Genomic DNA, 14,852 nt, shown 5'->3' with positions numbered 1-14,852 from the left:
TGTCCAAGCAGTTCCAGAAGCTTTAACTATACTGAAGATATTTTAACGATGCCATAGCTGTTTTTAAATTGCATTGACGTCTTTTTTAATGTAGCGACCAAAGTTTGGTGCAACATGGAGAATATATTTTATGAATTCTAAAATACAGTGTACTCCTAACCCACCTGGAAATGGACGACTACGACCCACATCCATTACAAAGTTTCATTAACAATATGAATGACAGAAGAGAGCAAACATATTAAACTTGTAGATGACAGCACACCAATAATGGTGTCCAACACTTACAAGAGAACACCAGACTTCTAAGTCTTCTTGACTACTTGATTTAATGGTCAGAAATCAGAAGAAAAAAAAAACCATAAAAAAACAACACCTCAGCATAGACCAAAGAAAGTGGAATACTTCAGAATTCCAGGGGAAAAAAAAAGGCATACAACTGGCCAAAAAACCGCCAACGGGACTAAAAAATATATGCACGCATAAAAAAAGGTCTAATTCTTCAGCTCCTAACAGAAGCAACACAGGTAAGATGTAAAATAGAGAACTGTTCTGCTCATCATGGTATGTTTACTCACACAGAAAGGTTTGGACCAGTGTTTTAAAGTAGTTGAAGCTAAACTGGTAAATAGCTCGCATAGTGATGAAATGGGAATTCCATATTAAACTAACTAGTAATTTTTCCTATGTTTGCTAGGGCTAAGTGAGAATTACAGTACTGTCCTGATGTATGTACCTGTTTTTCACATTTCTTGAGCAAACCTGAGGCAGCGTATTTGATTTTCTAAAGACCAGACATCTTAGACACCAAGCTGAGTAAAGAGGCAGATCCAATGATCCACCTGGAGGCAGCAGAAAAACTGCTTTCTGCAGAACTTGACGAAGTCCAAAAATTCAGTAAAACATTGCAAAGCCAACATACAGATGTTTGCCTCTCTTTATTAGAGCCACAACACGGTAGTTGCTATGATTTTTCCATGCCACATAGAACTATTGGATATTTTTATTATATATTATTAAGGTTTTTTTCCTAAATTAAACAAGCTAAATATGGAGGAAACAGTTTTCAAAGCACAAGCCATATTCAAAGCAAAATACTGCTAAACTGAAAAGGTTAATATTCATTAATAACTAAAAACATTACAGATGTTAGTTAAAATATAATAAATATGAGACAAATGTAACAACTGAGACACTAGTATGATTCCTCCAGTGCTAATCAGTACCTCCCTGACTTAGCTATGGCCACACACAGCACCCTTGTTTCAAGGCTATACAGCAGCCATTCCTTCCTGCAGGAAGAAAGAACATTCTATTTTTCTCCATTATAGATGCAGAAGTTACAGATTTCTTGGGAGAACATCTAAAGTTCCACATAACTCATAACAAGCAAAGCAAAAAAGCCTTGTGCTATTTCTTAGGAAAAAAGCCTCAGAACTTTATTACCTGAACAAGTAACAAGTGCAGAACTGCCATGAGAGTGCAGCTTGTGAAACTTTACTATGTCAGTACATTGCCTAAGCATTAGCAAAGCAGGTTCTACGGAACACTTCCTCTACATTTATCTGTTAGTTCTATTGTTCTACCAAGGAAATCGGTCATTGAATTCTAGATTTTTGTCCACAAGTGACAGAGTGTTTTAAGTGACTAACCAGGGTTTGTAGCTAATTTAAAAACATTTGTAGCATGCAGTAAGCCACAAATTATTTGGTTTTTCAACCTGTGGCTTACCCAAGGCCCCCTGGATCTGAACTAGGATTTCTTTGAAAAGGTGTTTGCTCTCTCATTTCACCTACATGATCCAATCCTATACAAACTCACTACAGCACATCAACTCAACAACCCTTGCAAGGATGTATAGCACTCTTATTAACTCCTCTGGATTGGACAAAAAGGGAGAACAGTGATCTTGCAAAAAGCACAAAGATTTACACTACTTAACAGTTTGCTTTTTAGGGAGATTAGCGAACAGTTCTGTTCTCCACAGCCATGAAAACTGACATCTATTTTCACAGATGAGAATCCTAAACTGAAGCGACAACAAGGCCAAAGATCCTTTGAGACACTTGCACATAAAGATTTTGTTCTACTTTGCTACAATCCTAATTGTTTTCATTTTCTTTGTGGAGAAATAGGGCATCCACTTCAAGACAAATACTCTAGAGCTTTACATCTCAAAATGCAGTTCAGGAAGACAGCTGTACTGACCCAACATCATACAGTCACCACCAACAGCAGTAGTTCCCTCTTTGCCCACGTTACCACTGTTTCTCAGTTCATCAGATGCTTAACTGACCCAATTAAGCCTGTTAATATGCCAGAAAACTCTCTTCTTTGCAGTCTAGCAAATGAAATCAGCCCGGCAACAGAACTAAGGAGCACTTGCACTCAGAATGGGACAAGCCACCCAGAAGTGGAAAAGCCAACTTCCTTCCCCCGATACTAACCTTCTTGCAGCTGCAAGCTGTAACTTCAAGTCTAACCATATTCTACATATTCTAGATGAGTAAAGTCCCCCAGAAGATATTTTTAACTCAAAACCCATTCTGAAAATGTTTTTTTTAGAGCATTCTCCACTGCCAGCTCTCCTTTTAATATCTCTTCCCTTAGCAGAACTTCTATGAACTAAGTTCCAGAAAGTAATTTTATGGAAATAACTTGAGTAAAAGTTAACAACGTAGACCTGAAGTGCACTGTACTGGTTTGTCACTGCTCATTTATCTTGCTATACTCAAGTGGCATGAGAGCGATGTCACAGAGCTCGGTAAATCTCATGTTTAATATTAGAGTGAAACACTAAGTTTGTCTCTGATTCAATCTGCAGCTTTTGCTAGGAAAAGCTCCTCAACCACTCAACACAACTGGATATCTACCTACTGTCAGAACTTCATGCTAAATCAACACGAAGTTAAAGAGGCAGCAGTCCTGGAATCTACTCCATGGGTTCAGCCATGGTGTGGCAGTATGCAGCTGAGCAACAGGAGCCCTCAGTCACTGCATGAAGACTACCTGACATCAGTACAACATTCTGTCCAAATGTGTCATCTGTCTGCTTCGGCAAAATGAACAAACGTGACCAACAATTGCAGGAAAAAAAAATACATTTAGGAAAGGCATTTAGTACTACATTTTCTGCACATCCAATATCACTTCTGTCCCTTAATTCAAATTCTCATTCAGAAGACCAAATTGCAATCTTATAGTCTGGGTGTTCCATCTACAGGTTTTCACAGCCAATATAAAAACAGTACAGAAAGGGTGACAGATGGATACAGCCAGGTATATACAGAACCTTAAGCAGAGAATAAAAATTGGACTTGTAGCAGAAAGTCAACTGCTAACAACTCCATTATTAACACCAGCAATCTGACCACAGGCTATAGTCTCACTAGCACACTCTGCTAAGACAACTTACAGCAGAAGGTACCCTTGCTGTGCTTTTATGAAATTTCAATTGATGATCGCTCCTGTTAGGCCTGTGTTCATGCTTAACAGAATCAAATATATATATATATATATATTTTTTTTTTTTCCTTTGATCTACACAGCACAGTGTATCTACTGCTTATCCAGCAAACAGGACAAAAGTTATTTGCAATTATGGAGTGTCTAAGTTTACATCTTCCCAAGCAATTTGACATTTCATTTTATAGAGTATGATACAGATGAGAATCTGTCTGCTTCTCTGCTATGACTCAGATCTCACAACAGGCATTTCAGCGAGATCTGCATGGATACAATCTTGCATGTTAACTAGCAAGCAAGGGTAAGGTCTGTACTTTTGCTACTCCATACATAATTTTCTTTGTCACTAAAGGCTGCAGAGTAGCAGTGCAGTTTGTTCTCTGGCTACCATATTCTCAGGACAACAACATGTTTAAGCCATTCCCAATGGTCACAGAATGTCGTACTTCAGTTTACTTTCACTATTCCCAGAACAGAAGGTATCTGAAAAGAATCTAAAATCTTAGACTATCTACTGCACCCTCCTAAAGATGAAGATGCACTTTAAAGTACTGATACAGAATCTGATGCCCTATTTGCATTACCACTATCACTATGCCACTATCTAGCTCATATTGTACTGGTTCTAAACGGGTAAATAATAACACAGCCTAGAAGCCTTAAAGAAGTACAAGGGCCTAACAAGAAGTCCAGCCACTACTCACATACAGTACACTGGGGATGGTAGTTAGCAAATCCCTGGAAAATTCAGAGTAGAATGATTAAAAACTGCTGGAATGTGAGTAGCTGCTGTTTCAGTTCTTTAAAGATACAAACAGATTTGCAACTTTCCTATAGTCATCACTGTAATAGGAGCCTCAAACATGAATCTGAACTAACTTAAAATTATGTTCAGTGATAAAACAATCATAATTTGTTATTTATTCAATTCCTTGGGTAAATACTGGACTATTTCTTGCTACTTATTCACTCTTATAACAGTTACCCTATGCCTCAAAACCAGGGTTTCATCAATACTTCATGACTGTAATTACTACATGACTTCATTACTGTAGAGGGCTGCATTTCACTTCAAGGTAACATCCTGAGACCTAAACAAGTAGAGAAGTCTAAATGGTGCCCATGTGTCCAAATCATACTAGTTCTTCAAAGGAGGTCAATTTCCAGATTTTAGGGCTTAGATAGGAAAAAAAAAAAAAAAAAAAAAATTACTTGAGGAAAACAAATAATAAGATTATACTCTTGTTCATGTAATCTCAGCTAGTAAATGCTACTTTTACTTCAAAATCTGGTCCTAGGGCAACACTTGTGCACTAGAATGACTAAATCCATACATCAAAGTGATAGCAAAACAAAGAATATATGTGAAAGATCATCTGAGGAAAGGATTTACTGGACAAAAAGAATGTAAAAAAAAAAAAATACTTCTCAGTTTTGCTACAGTATAATTCACAGGTTAGACTGAAACCTTAGAAGGATGAAATAAACACTGTTGCTGTTTTCCCTGAATTTGTTATTGCCAAAGCACATTTCTCACATTATTTAATAATACAGCATGAAAACGAAAGAGTTTTCAACTGTTTCACCAAACCATCCTGCAAGTGACTCCATGTATTACTGGAGATACACAGGAGTATAACTTGTGAAAAAGTAGTACCTGAATGTCCATGAACGTTACTTCTTGCAACAAGCTATCTAGGAAGTTAGCTTCCAGATGAGAAAAACAAATTGAGCTGAATCAGCACAAGTAGAAAATGGAAAAGTTTATGCATGATTTGCCACTCAGTAACTCATTGGTACTGCTGCCAGTCTCAGCATCTATGCCTGCCCACCTCCCTAGTACTTCCTCTACATCTCTATTCCCTTCTTCACAGCTGTGAAGCTTACCAGTCCTACGCCGAACAACGTTATCCATCTAGAGCAGCAAAAATTTCCAGCTGGTACTAAGTAGAATCAACTAAGAGGGATCAGCAGAGCAGTAGGAAGATACTGACAAGACAGGAAAACCTCCTTGTACAGTCACTATGTCTACTCAAAAAACTCACTGTGCACATTTGTTTGAAGCCTTTCCACTTTCAGACTTTATGCCAAAACAATTTGTCTGCTGTATGATTTGCACATTTAGTGAAAAGCTAGCACTGAGCTCAGTCACTGACTAGATCTACACGCTAATGCTTTTTTCAAACACTAATGCCATGCTCCCATTCACATTTCTGCTGCACAGTGAGTTACTGAAGACATCTCCAGTGACAACAAGCAAATCTCGCTGTTCCAAGCTGCCTACACCTCTTCACTCCGTAGGTCACATGGACACTAGCTGACCTCTGAATGGTCTGCAAAAGGGATGATGGGGAACATCCTGTTCCTTTCCTACCTACCTGCTCTGGATTTTTACCAGCTTTTGTAACACCAGGAAAAATACGGGAAGAATTCACATCCATTGAGAAAATTAGTTTAAACTTCTATTTTGTTACAAATTTACTTTCAAAAATGATTTATGATAGCTACAGTTATAATCACAACGAGTCACTGGGCATCTCCAACCACTCCCTGCTACTTTACAGACTGGAACCCAAGAATACAGCCCCACAGAGCTCAGAGTCATGAACAGAGCTCACTCCCACTGACACACTCTGAAAACCTGTTGACATTGAAGTAACCTCTAACTTAAGAAAAGCCTGCAGATATGTTCACAGTAACAGTACACTTGTGCTGTGAAGTATGAAAAACAACGCTAAGCTTGTGAATGTCAAAGCTGCAGAAAGTGCTTCCTTCTGATCCTAAGCAGTTAAGGATGGTTACAACAGCCATTAGGGTGCCCAAAAACCACAAAGCCAAACGCTCTTCTTGTCAATATTGTGGAACCACAATAGGTGTTTAGGTTAGAAGGGACCTCGAGACGCATCCAGTCCCGTGCTGCAGTCAGGGCACCGAGGAGCAGAGAAGAGCCGCAGTGCCGTACACCTCCCGTTCCCTCCCCCTCCCCCGAGCCGCAGGCCCGCACCACAGCATCTCCGCGCGCCCTTTGCCCCCAGCCCGCCGCCCGCAGGCCTCAGCTTGCCGCCGACATCGCGCAGCGCCGGGGCGAGCCCTCACCTGGCGGCAGCAGGTGCGGGCGAGCGCAGCAGGGGCCGGAAACGCACGCAAAGGGCCCGCAGACGCCCGGCAGAACTCAGCAGGGCCGCCATCCCCGCCGCGCGCGCCGCTAGCAGAGGAGCACGTGAGGCGTGCGCCGCCGCGCATGCGCAACGAGGGCGACCAGAATCCGGCGCTCCACTACCGACGGGAAGCGGAAGAAACCATTCCTCGCGGGGAGGGAAGCGTCGGCCCCGCTCCTGGAATGGGCCTGCTGAGGTATGCGCGGGCTTTCCGCTTCCCCCCCCTCCCTCAGTTTGTTACGGATGGAACATTCCTCCGACCCTGCACTGGGTTGGGCTGAGCGACAGCGAACCCGAAGTCGTTGTTGCCGCAGATAGTTGGAGGGAGAAAAAGAGCGGCTTCGGGGAGGACGCCTCGTTGCGTTTCGGGATACGGGGGAGGTGCAAAAGGGAGAACGGGTTCCTGCTAGCCCTGCGTGCAACTCCACCACAGGCAACGGTCGCGCTCGGCGACGGGGTGAGCGCTCGCCTTCTCTGGCTGAAGGAAGTCACGTGGGCAGAGTGTTGGGGGCGGTGCGAGTAGCCATGTTCCTTGCAGGGGTCACCCCTGTGGCGGCGCCGGGGAATCGGCGGGGGGGGAAGGCGGGAAGGCGCTGTCAGTGTGCGCATGCGTCGGGGGCGGCCGCTGCGGCCTTGCTGCTGTGGGGAGGGGCTCAGTGTGGTACACCTGCTGGGATCGGGTGTCGCGCAGCGGGCGAGTGCTGAGAAGATCTCAGCCTCAGCGCTTGTTGATCGTAAGCTTCCTTTAAACCCTGCAGGTGTAACCTGGATTTTAACCAAAAAGCGAAATAAAAGCCTTTGAAATGCTGCTGTCTTCCTGCTTTTCTTCATTTGAAAAAAACAGAAAAAAATAGGCACGAGGGGCAGAGAGGGCACAAAATTCCCTGCCTGAGCTTGTTTGCACTGCTAAGGTGTCATCAGCATCGATTCTTCTTAACACATACATTACAGCTGCTTTGTGAAACTTCATTATGAAACACTGAATTGGAGGAGTTCTTAGAAGTGTTTGCTTTCATGCAAAAAAAAAAAAAAAAGCAAAAAAGAAAGCGCGCAATTATTTTTTGTATGGATTGCAAATAGTTACTCCAGGGGGCAGATTATTCATCAAAACAGATTGATTTTATCAAGTCAATTACAATCAGCTGTTTGCTGCCAGGCTTTGCGTGGTAGGACTTGCCTCTTCAGCCAGGTGCAGAGGGGCCGCTTACACTGCACTGTAAAAGCACACTTGTGCTGTTTGTAGGAAGGTCCTGGATGCTCAGTGTTTCTCATAGTTATCTTTGAGGTACAGATTGGCACTGGTAAGGCAGTGTTGGTAATTACAATTGACTTTGCTTTAATACAATATTATATTTTGTAGAATGTAGTTAAGCTTACTGAGGAACTGAATGATGAGTTTTTGAATCAAAACTCAAACCGAGTATAATGTCTCTTAGTTTGACTTAGGGGCCTGCTCACAAGGCTTGATTATGAGCCCCAATTGTTTGGAATCTTGCTGTAGAGGCAGTACAGGGATGTCTAGAATGCTTGCAGTAAGAGCTGGAAAAGATGAAGCAACTAAATAGCAGAAAAAGAAAAATATTGAGTGGACACTGGGATGCTGACATATTCATAACTGGTAAGTTCTTGTTGCAGAGACTTCTCTGCTACGGTGTCATTAAAGAACAGTGTGAAGTTGTGTTTTGGAAGAGAACAGCCAGGCAGGTTCTGACTAGGAATTCCTCCAAGGACAAAATGCAGAAGCAACTGTTGGAAAATCTAGGAAGTACACAACAGCATCTGCAATGGCAGGCTGCTTAGAGTAGAGTTGGCTTGTCTCTACTGAGTGAGATAACATGAGATTTTTGCTGCAGCAGGGAAGAATACCTTGATGTGAAAAAGACAGGAGGTCCCAAGGAATCGATTTTAAAACATGATGTGTCTGGAGTATCAGACTTTAGGGTTCATGTTAGCTGAAGTTCACTTAATGAGTGTGAGGGTCTGCATCACATCAGTGGAGATTTGAAAAAGTAAATCCAGTCATAACTTTTAGAGCATAGGAGAGTCCTTTACTGCTGTCCTTCCCCCCCTCAACAGCCAACACCTTCCCAGACTTTTGTCCTGATCCATTCTTCCCAGGGAATTTATTCTCATTGCTAATAATGCAAGAATGTTCTCCCCAGGAATAGTAATCAGGCAGTGCCAGAGTACATTCATGGACTCCGGAGCTGTGTATGCTGTTGAATTCCTGTATCTAACAAAGTATCAGGAGCTGGCCACACTGAGCTGGGAGAACAGGAGGATTTTTGGGGTTTTTGCCAAACCCTACCAAAGGCTGCAAAATGGTTACTATTACTGAAAGTAGTGGATGAAAACAGCGTGCCTGCAGGAGATGGTGAGAAAGCTTCTCCTCGTTCCATAGGTGCTTTAATCATAAAGGCTAATTTGAAGATGTTGTGGAATTTCCAAAGCAAGAGTTACAGTATCATGTGGTAATTAGAGCTCCTCTCACTCACTTTTCCTTCTTTCAAATAGAAGTCCGTATTTAAAAAGTAGTTTTTAAAAGGATAGCTTATTCCACAGGTGACTTTTCAATATCTAAAAAGACAAATGTGTGCTATAAATGCATCTCTGGAACCTGACCACTATTGCTCTCTGGAGTGAATGATTCAAGTTCTGTCAAATGACTTTGAGATGTCAGAAACATGAAAGGACACGCAGCAGCTCTAATGTGTTGTTTGTATAACTGCAACATGAAGTGAGGAGAAGCGGTGCTGGTCTAGGACTGTTGCCTTTAGGCAGTTTGGATGATGCTGCTGCATGTCAGACGGTAAAACGATAACAAGGATCACGCTGATTGCCTTTATCAAATTAAGAGGGTTTTATCATATTAAAAGAAGCTAACCTCTGGGGGGGAAAAAAAAAAAAAAAAAAAAAAAGGACCAATCTCTGCGGGCTTTGCAGTAGGGTTGTTTGTGTTTCCTTCTAGAGTCTCAGAGGTGCCCTCTCCTGGTCTAAGCTGTCTGACGGAGCAGGCAAATCTGCCATCGTGGTGGTGGATGTGAGGCTCCTGCTGCTAACCTTCTGATGCTTGTAGCTGTCCTGTTACATCTTAGATTAACGTGACCTGCATTAAAGTCAGCTGTGCTCAGCCAAAACCGGTGGGATAGGAATGTCAGTCCTACTGCCGAGGTCACAATTCAATGAGATGCATGGCCTATTTTATTCAACAGAGAGAGGCCATGTAATTTCTAATGTTTGTATGATGGCCACATGTGCATTGGGAAATAGGCCATCAATAAGGTTTGCCATACTGAGAATAATTTGGAAGATTTGGGGGAAAGTTATGCCACAGAACTGAATAGATGGTGAGTCATATATCTGCACTGCTGGTATCAATATATAGGGATATCAATATTAGGAAAATATAAGTCTAAATTCATGGTTGGTAAGTGTTTTACATACTTTCAATGCCCCATTTAAACTTCAGTCTTAGAAGAGAAATTGAGATCAGCTCACTTGTGAGATGAAGTTTTATTGCTGGAATGCCTGTTGCTGTTGGTCTCTCAAGTGTTAACTGTTTCCTCTGTCTGCCCTAACAAAAAAGCTTACTTCATCCATAATGTACATTTGCTTACATTTAAGTGAGTTTCATGATGTATGGAAGCCTGAATGCATAATACTGACAATACAGCAACATGGCATGATGTTCTGCTTTGTTCTGAGTCTGGTGTAATGATGAAATCAAGATGAGGTATTCAAACTAGGTAGTAAGGAAAAAATCAAAGAGCCAGATGTTAGGGAATGTAGGCTAATGTCTTAGTTTCCTGTTAAAATGGCAAATAAGACGACAAGCCCATGATATGGAGAAGGATGCTATGTAAACTAATTCCATTCCAGTGGCCTGTGGCAACTTAATCTCTAACGAAGCAAAGCTCACTGCTTATTCAATGTACTTGTTAAAATGTTTCTGCAGGCACAAATGATTTGTTTTGGTTTCTTTTTCATTTTGCTTTTATTTGATCACACCCAACATCTCCAATGATGTTCTCAGGACTTCTGGAGTTGTAATGCTGTAAAATAATTATTTCCTCTGAAGATGCAAAAGAATTTAGCTCACTCATCTTCTCAGCTGTGTTAGTTTTGCAAGGTTAGTAGAAAATTTAATAAGTAGTAGAGCCTTTATCTTTGTAACCAAGTCAGCAGATCTTATCCTAGCTATCTACGGGGAGTAGATCTGATGAGTAAGAGGGTACTTTTTTTATACAGTTAGTTTTCAAGGATCACAATTTGAAAATGGTTGTGACATAACTGGGTCACATCTGAAATTTTTCTATAAGCTGCATAAAAAGAGAAGTTGAGGTAGCTGGTTTTGTCAGAAGGTATATTTAGAACTGTAGTGAATCATAGTTGAGGGATTTGCATATTGTAATGTTACTGAAAAATGCAAATAGTCATATTTTTAATTAGTAGTCCTTCGGCATTTACCTTTTGCTTTTAAATAAGAAAACAAAGTAAGAATTAAGATATGGATGCACTTGCATCACGTTATGTTTCTTCTACTGTTGCCTTTGTTTTGTGTGTTGAACTGTGGGCATGGCATACTGCAATAAATATCGTGTCCCAGAATTTGGCTATTTTGGGTGCTCAAGTGGTAAGTGGTAAGATGTTTTAGGAATGGTACAACTATTTCAACTGCTTTTAGATCCAGTAAAGGATAAATCATCTTCAGATTTTAGTGCTTGCTTTATGTTTAGGTTAGAAACAGGTATGGAGTGATTCAGAGATCCTGTAGATTGCTAGCTGAGCTAGGAAATACAATAAAACATGATTCATATGCTAAGAGCATTTGTTTTAGGTAAGAATCTTCTTGATGTGTTTGGATATCATTGGGCATGCTGGCAGATACTTTCTGCCAAATGTCCTCCTGTCTCAAATAATGAAAAAATGTTAGGATTCTGGATGTAAGACTGTCTAGTGCAAGCATCTGAGGTCTGGGTTCCTGCTTTGATTTGAGGTATTTGAGATTTTCTTACAGATGTTTGGATTTGTCTTTAATGGCTACTCAGTTACTGTATTTTAGAACATTTAGTCATTTTAGGCAATTAGTCATATATCACCTAAAAAGGCCACTTATAGCCTGAAAAACCTAATCCACAAATATTCATAATGAGTGCTAAATCCCTTGGCATAAGCTGGAGTGGGTATCATTTAACTGGGGAAAATAACCTGTTTCAGCAACAGGAGTTGTGTCGCTGATATCTTCCCATTGCCGAAATATGTTAAGGCTGGACAATCACAAGTATTTTCCATAGGGTAGATATGCCTGGATAAATCAAGATAAAATATCTTTCAAATAGACTGCATCCGATGTGCATCACAAATGATCTCTGCAAAGAAAAAAAGGAATGCAAAAAAAAATCCCTGTTAGTTTTCTATATTTTGTGTAATGAATCATTCCTTGCGTTGTGAAAGTATTTGTGGATTTCCTTCAACTTGTGCGGCTAACCAAAAACATGCAATAGAGGTGGTATTTTTAGCTGTGTGGAAATAATTACTAGAAATATGGGTTCACTTAGCAAAATCCTCTGCTTACTGTTGGCAAATGTATGTTCCAATGAAGATATGAGACACTCCTTGATTATTTTATTATATCAATGACAAGAATTTTATGCTTCACTGAACCTGATTTTAAATAAAATTGAGAGGACTTTTTTCTAATCTGTTTTGTTTCTTGATTGTTGTTCTATTTCAGAATACTGATAGAAAGTGCTTATGTTCAGAGAGAAGAGCACATTGTCTCTTTTGCAGTATGAAGTTCTTCCCACATATTTATAATATTTGAACTAAATAAATGGTAGCAAGGAAGAACCAAAATAACCAGTTCTTACATGGTTCCAGGTCTCTGGAAAATTCCTCTTCAATCCAGGAGACCAGATGTATCTCTGGATATCCAGTGGGCTAGATTTGTGGCTTTGGCAAAAAATCACGTTGCCTTGAGTCCTGAGTGAGGGTTAGGCACTGTATAATCTTCAGTTGTTCAGGGCTTCTCAGTGGTCAGTACCTGATGCTGTGCCTTACTCTTAAGCAGGTGCTCTGTAGTCACCATTTGCAAAAGAAACAAACAAACAAACAAAACCACACTAAAACCACAACCGAGACAAGTGTATCCACTACTGTTTTTTTTAGCAACATTACTGTCAGGTTTAAATGCAGATTTAAAAAAAGTATTTAATTATATTTAACTGTACATCAGAATAAAGACACTTCCTGCTTTCCATCCAAAATGCTTTCAGGTTGTTTCTGCAACCTATGGCTGTGCTGCTTACTTAATGAGCATTAGCCTTCAGTTTTACTGTGTAGTCTCGGAAAATCAGAGGAAAGCCAAAGGCAGTGCTTCAGCCAGAGGAATATGTGAAGGGTTAAAGGAATTTTGATAAATAAGCTTAGCATGATCTTTGTACAGTGAAAAGTTGCTGATCTATTTAGGACAAGGGGCTCTGTAGCAATTGTGAGGCTATTGTGTGAACTTTCTGAGGTAAGTACTAAGAAGGATGTATCGAAAATATTTTCCTCTACCTGCATGTTGCCTCTGAGCCCTCATTCACGCCATCCTTTTGTGCTAGCATGCATGTTTACATAGTTGCTTAGGGAACCAGATGGGTGTATCAATTTGCATTAGTTTTAAGCCAGCTCATCCCTCAGTCATGTGCACTACAGAGCCACATATGTTTGTGCCAGCACAAGGTGATGAGGAGTGAGCCTATGCAGAAATGAGAAACTAGGAGACTAATGATGGCTAATATCTTGTTTTAGCAATGATGCTATTTTGTACCATGTAAAGTGCTTGTGGAGCTACAATTATGTATAAAAATCAGTATTTAAAATGGGATCTAGTGAGATATTAGTCCTTATTTAAGAATAAGTTCTAGTAGAGCAGCACTAAAATTATTGCTAGTTCAGCTGATAGGTTCCACTGGTTTATGGTTCTCTAACCAAAGTCAGGCCAAGTCGAACATTCTCCCATCTCTTAGCAGGGGAGCAGGAAGCAAAGTCGAGAGGAAAAGTTGGCTGTTGGCCAGCAGTGCCCTGGTTGCACTGCTGCAAATAAGAATTTTTCTAAATATATTTAGCTTAAACTGAGAGTAAAAACTTACTTCCTATGAGGTTGAACTTCACAAATATTTAGTCTGTCATACGTATGGTGCTTCTAATTCACATTCCCTGCTCTGAAGAGATGTTAAACCTGCAAAGAAATCTGCACAGTTGTTGCCCAGAGTTGTTTCTGTTCATTGTAGAACTTCATCAGTACCATTTCAAGGTGTACAGAGACTCTATGAGTCAGCTCAGTACTGTTCATATTTGCTTGTATTGCATCACTTGCTCCCATTCAGTACTACTGTAAATTTTTCTGCCACGTTGTGTTTGAGACTTGAATAACTTTTTTCACCCCTATTTCAATACCAACTAGAATTATAGCCCTATTAAGAGTGAGTGCTTTCATTCAGATTCACTGAAAGGTAGCGCTCGTTTGATTAAGACTATCCATCTCCTCAGTTGTTTTGTTTGTTGTTTTTTTACTGAAGAGATCTATGCATGACAAAATTCAAGCTCAAGTATATCGAAAATAGTTTTAAAAGAACAAATGGTATGTCAGTTCTTTACTTAGAAGATCATTTCCAACTCTTTCAAATCTGAATTTATTATATGTACAGGGAATTATTTGGAATGTTTTAGAGCTTCAATAGGAAATTTTTATACCTATTGCAAGACAGGTCAAAAAAAAAAAAAAAAGAATGCAGCTTGCCTCCTGGTCAAGGGTCTTCCAAGTCAGTCTGTTACTTTTTCTACCCCAGTATTAGTCATCAGAATTATTTCCTTTTGTCTGTTTTCAATCTTGTGCCTCTATTACTTTTTTTATTCCTAAACTGCACTTAATTTTCTCATTTTGTAGGAAGTTGTTTGAGTTTTGCTGCTGTTTTAACTTCTGCTTAGAAACTTCAAAATTTCATATTTTTCTTTCGTCTTCAGTTGACAGATCCAGCCACAAGTTTAACTGTGTGTAAGGCTTACCTTTACTGAGATGTATGTGAGGAGAGAGTGTTTGTGAGGCACACACCCATCAGTTTATTGAGTCATTTGCACTCAGACATTTTACAGATGCTATGAATATTTGAGAAAGGGAAGACCATATGAAGTTTTTCTCTCCTCTCCTCTCCTCTCCTCTCCTCTCCTCTCCTCTCCTCTCCT

The 14,852-nt window shown here is 40.3% G+C and overlaps 1 protein-coding gene across 1 annotated transcript in view; it reads right to left on the bottom strand.

The window, feature by feature from the left end:
• LRPPRC (leucine rich pentatricopeptide repeat containing) overlaps nt 1-6,687 on the bottom strand; it is an 86,835-nt gene extending 80,148 nt beyond the window's left edge. The window contains exon 1 of the mRNA XM_042881238.1: nt 6,562-6,687. Coding sequence (XP_042737172.1) covers nt 6,562-6,653 — 92 coding nt within the window. The 5' untranslated portion in view covers nt 6,654-6,687. The remainder of the gene's footprint in view (nt 1-6,561) is intronic.
• Between the last annotated feature and the right edge of the window lie 8,165 nt (nt 6,688-14,852).

Source organism: Lagopus leucura, unplaced genomic scaffold (assembly GCF_019238085.1).
Source record: "Lagopus leucura isolate 7727_CA_CO unplaced genomic scaffold, USGS_WTPT01 Super-Scaffold_73, whole genome shotgun sequence".
Classification (NCBI taxonomy): Eukaryota; Metazoa; Chordata; class Aves; order Galliformes; family Phasianidae; genus Lagopus; species Lagopus leucura.
Note: the sequence above shows the minus strand (reverse complement) of the source record. Positions and strands in the feature narration are given on the sequence as shown.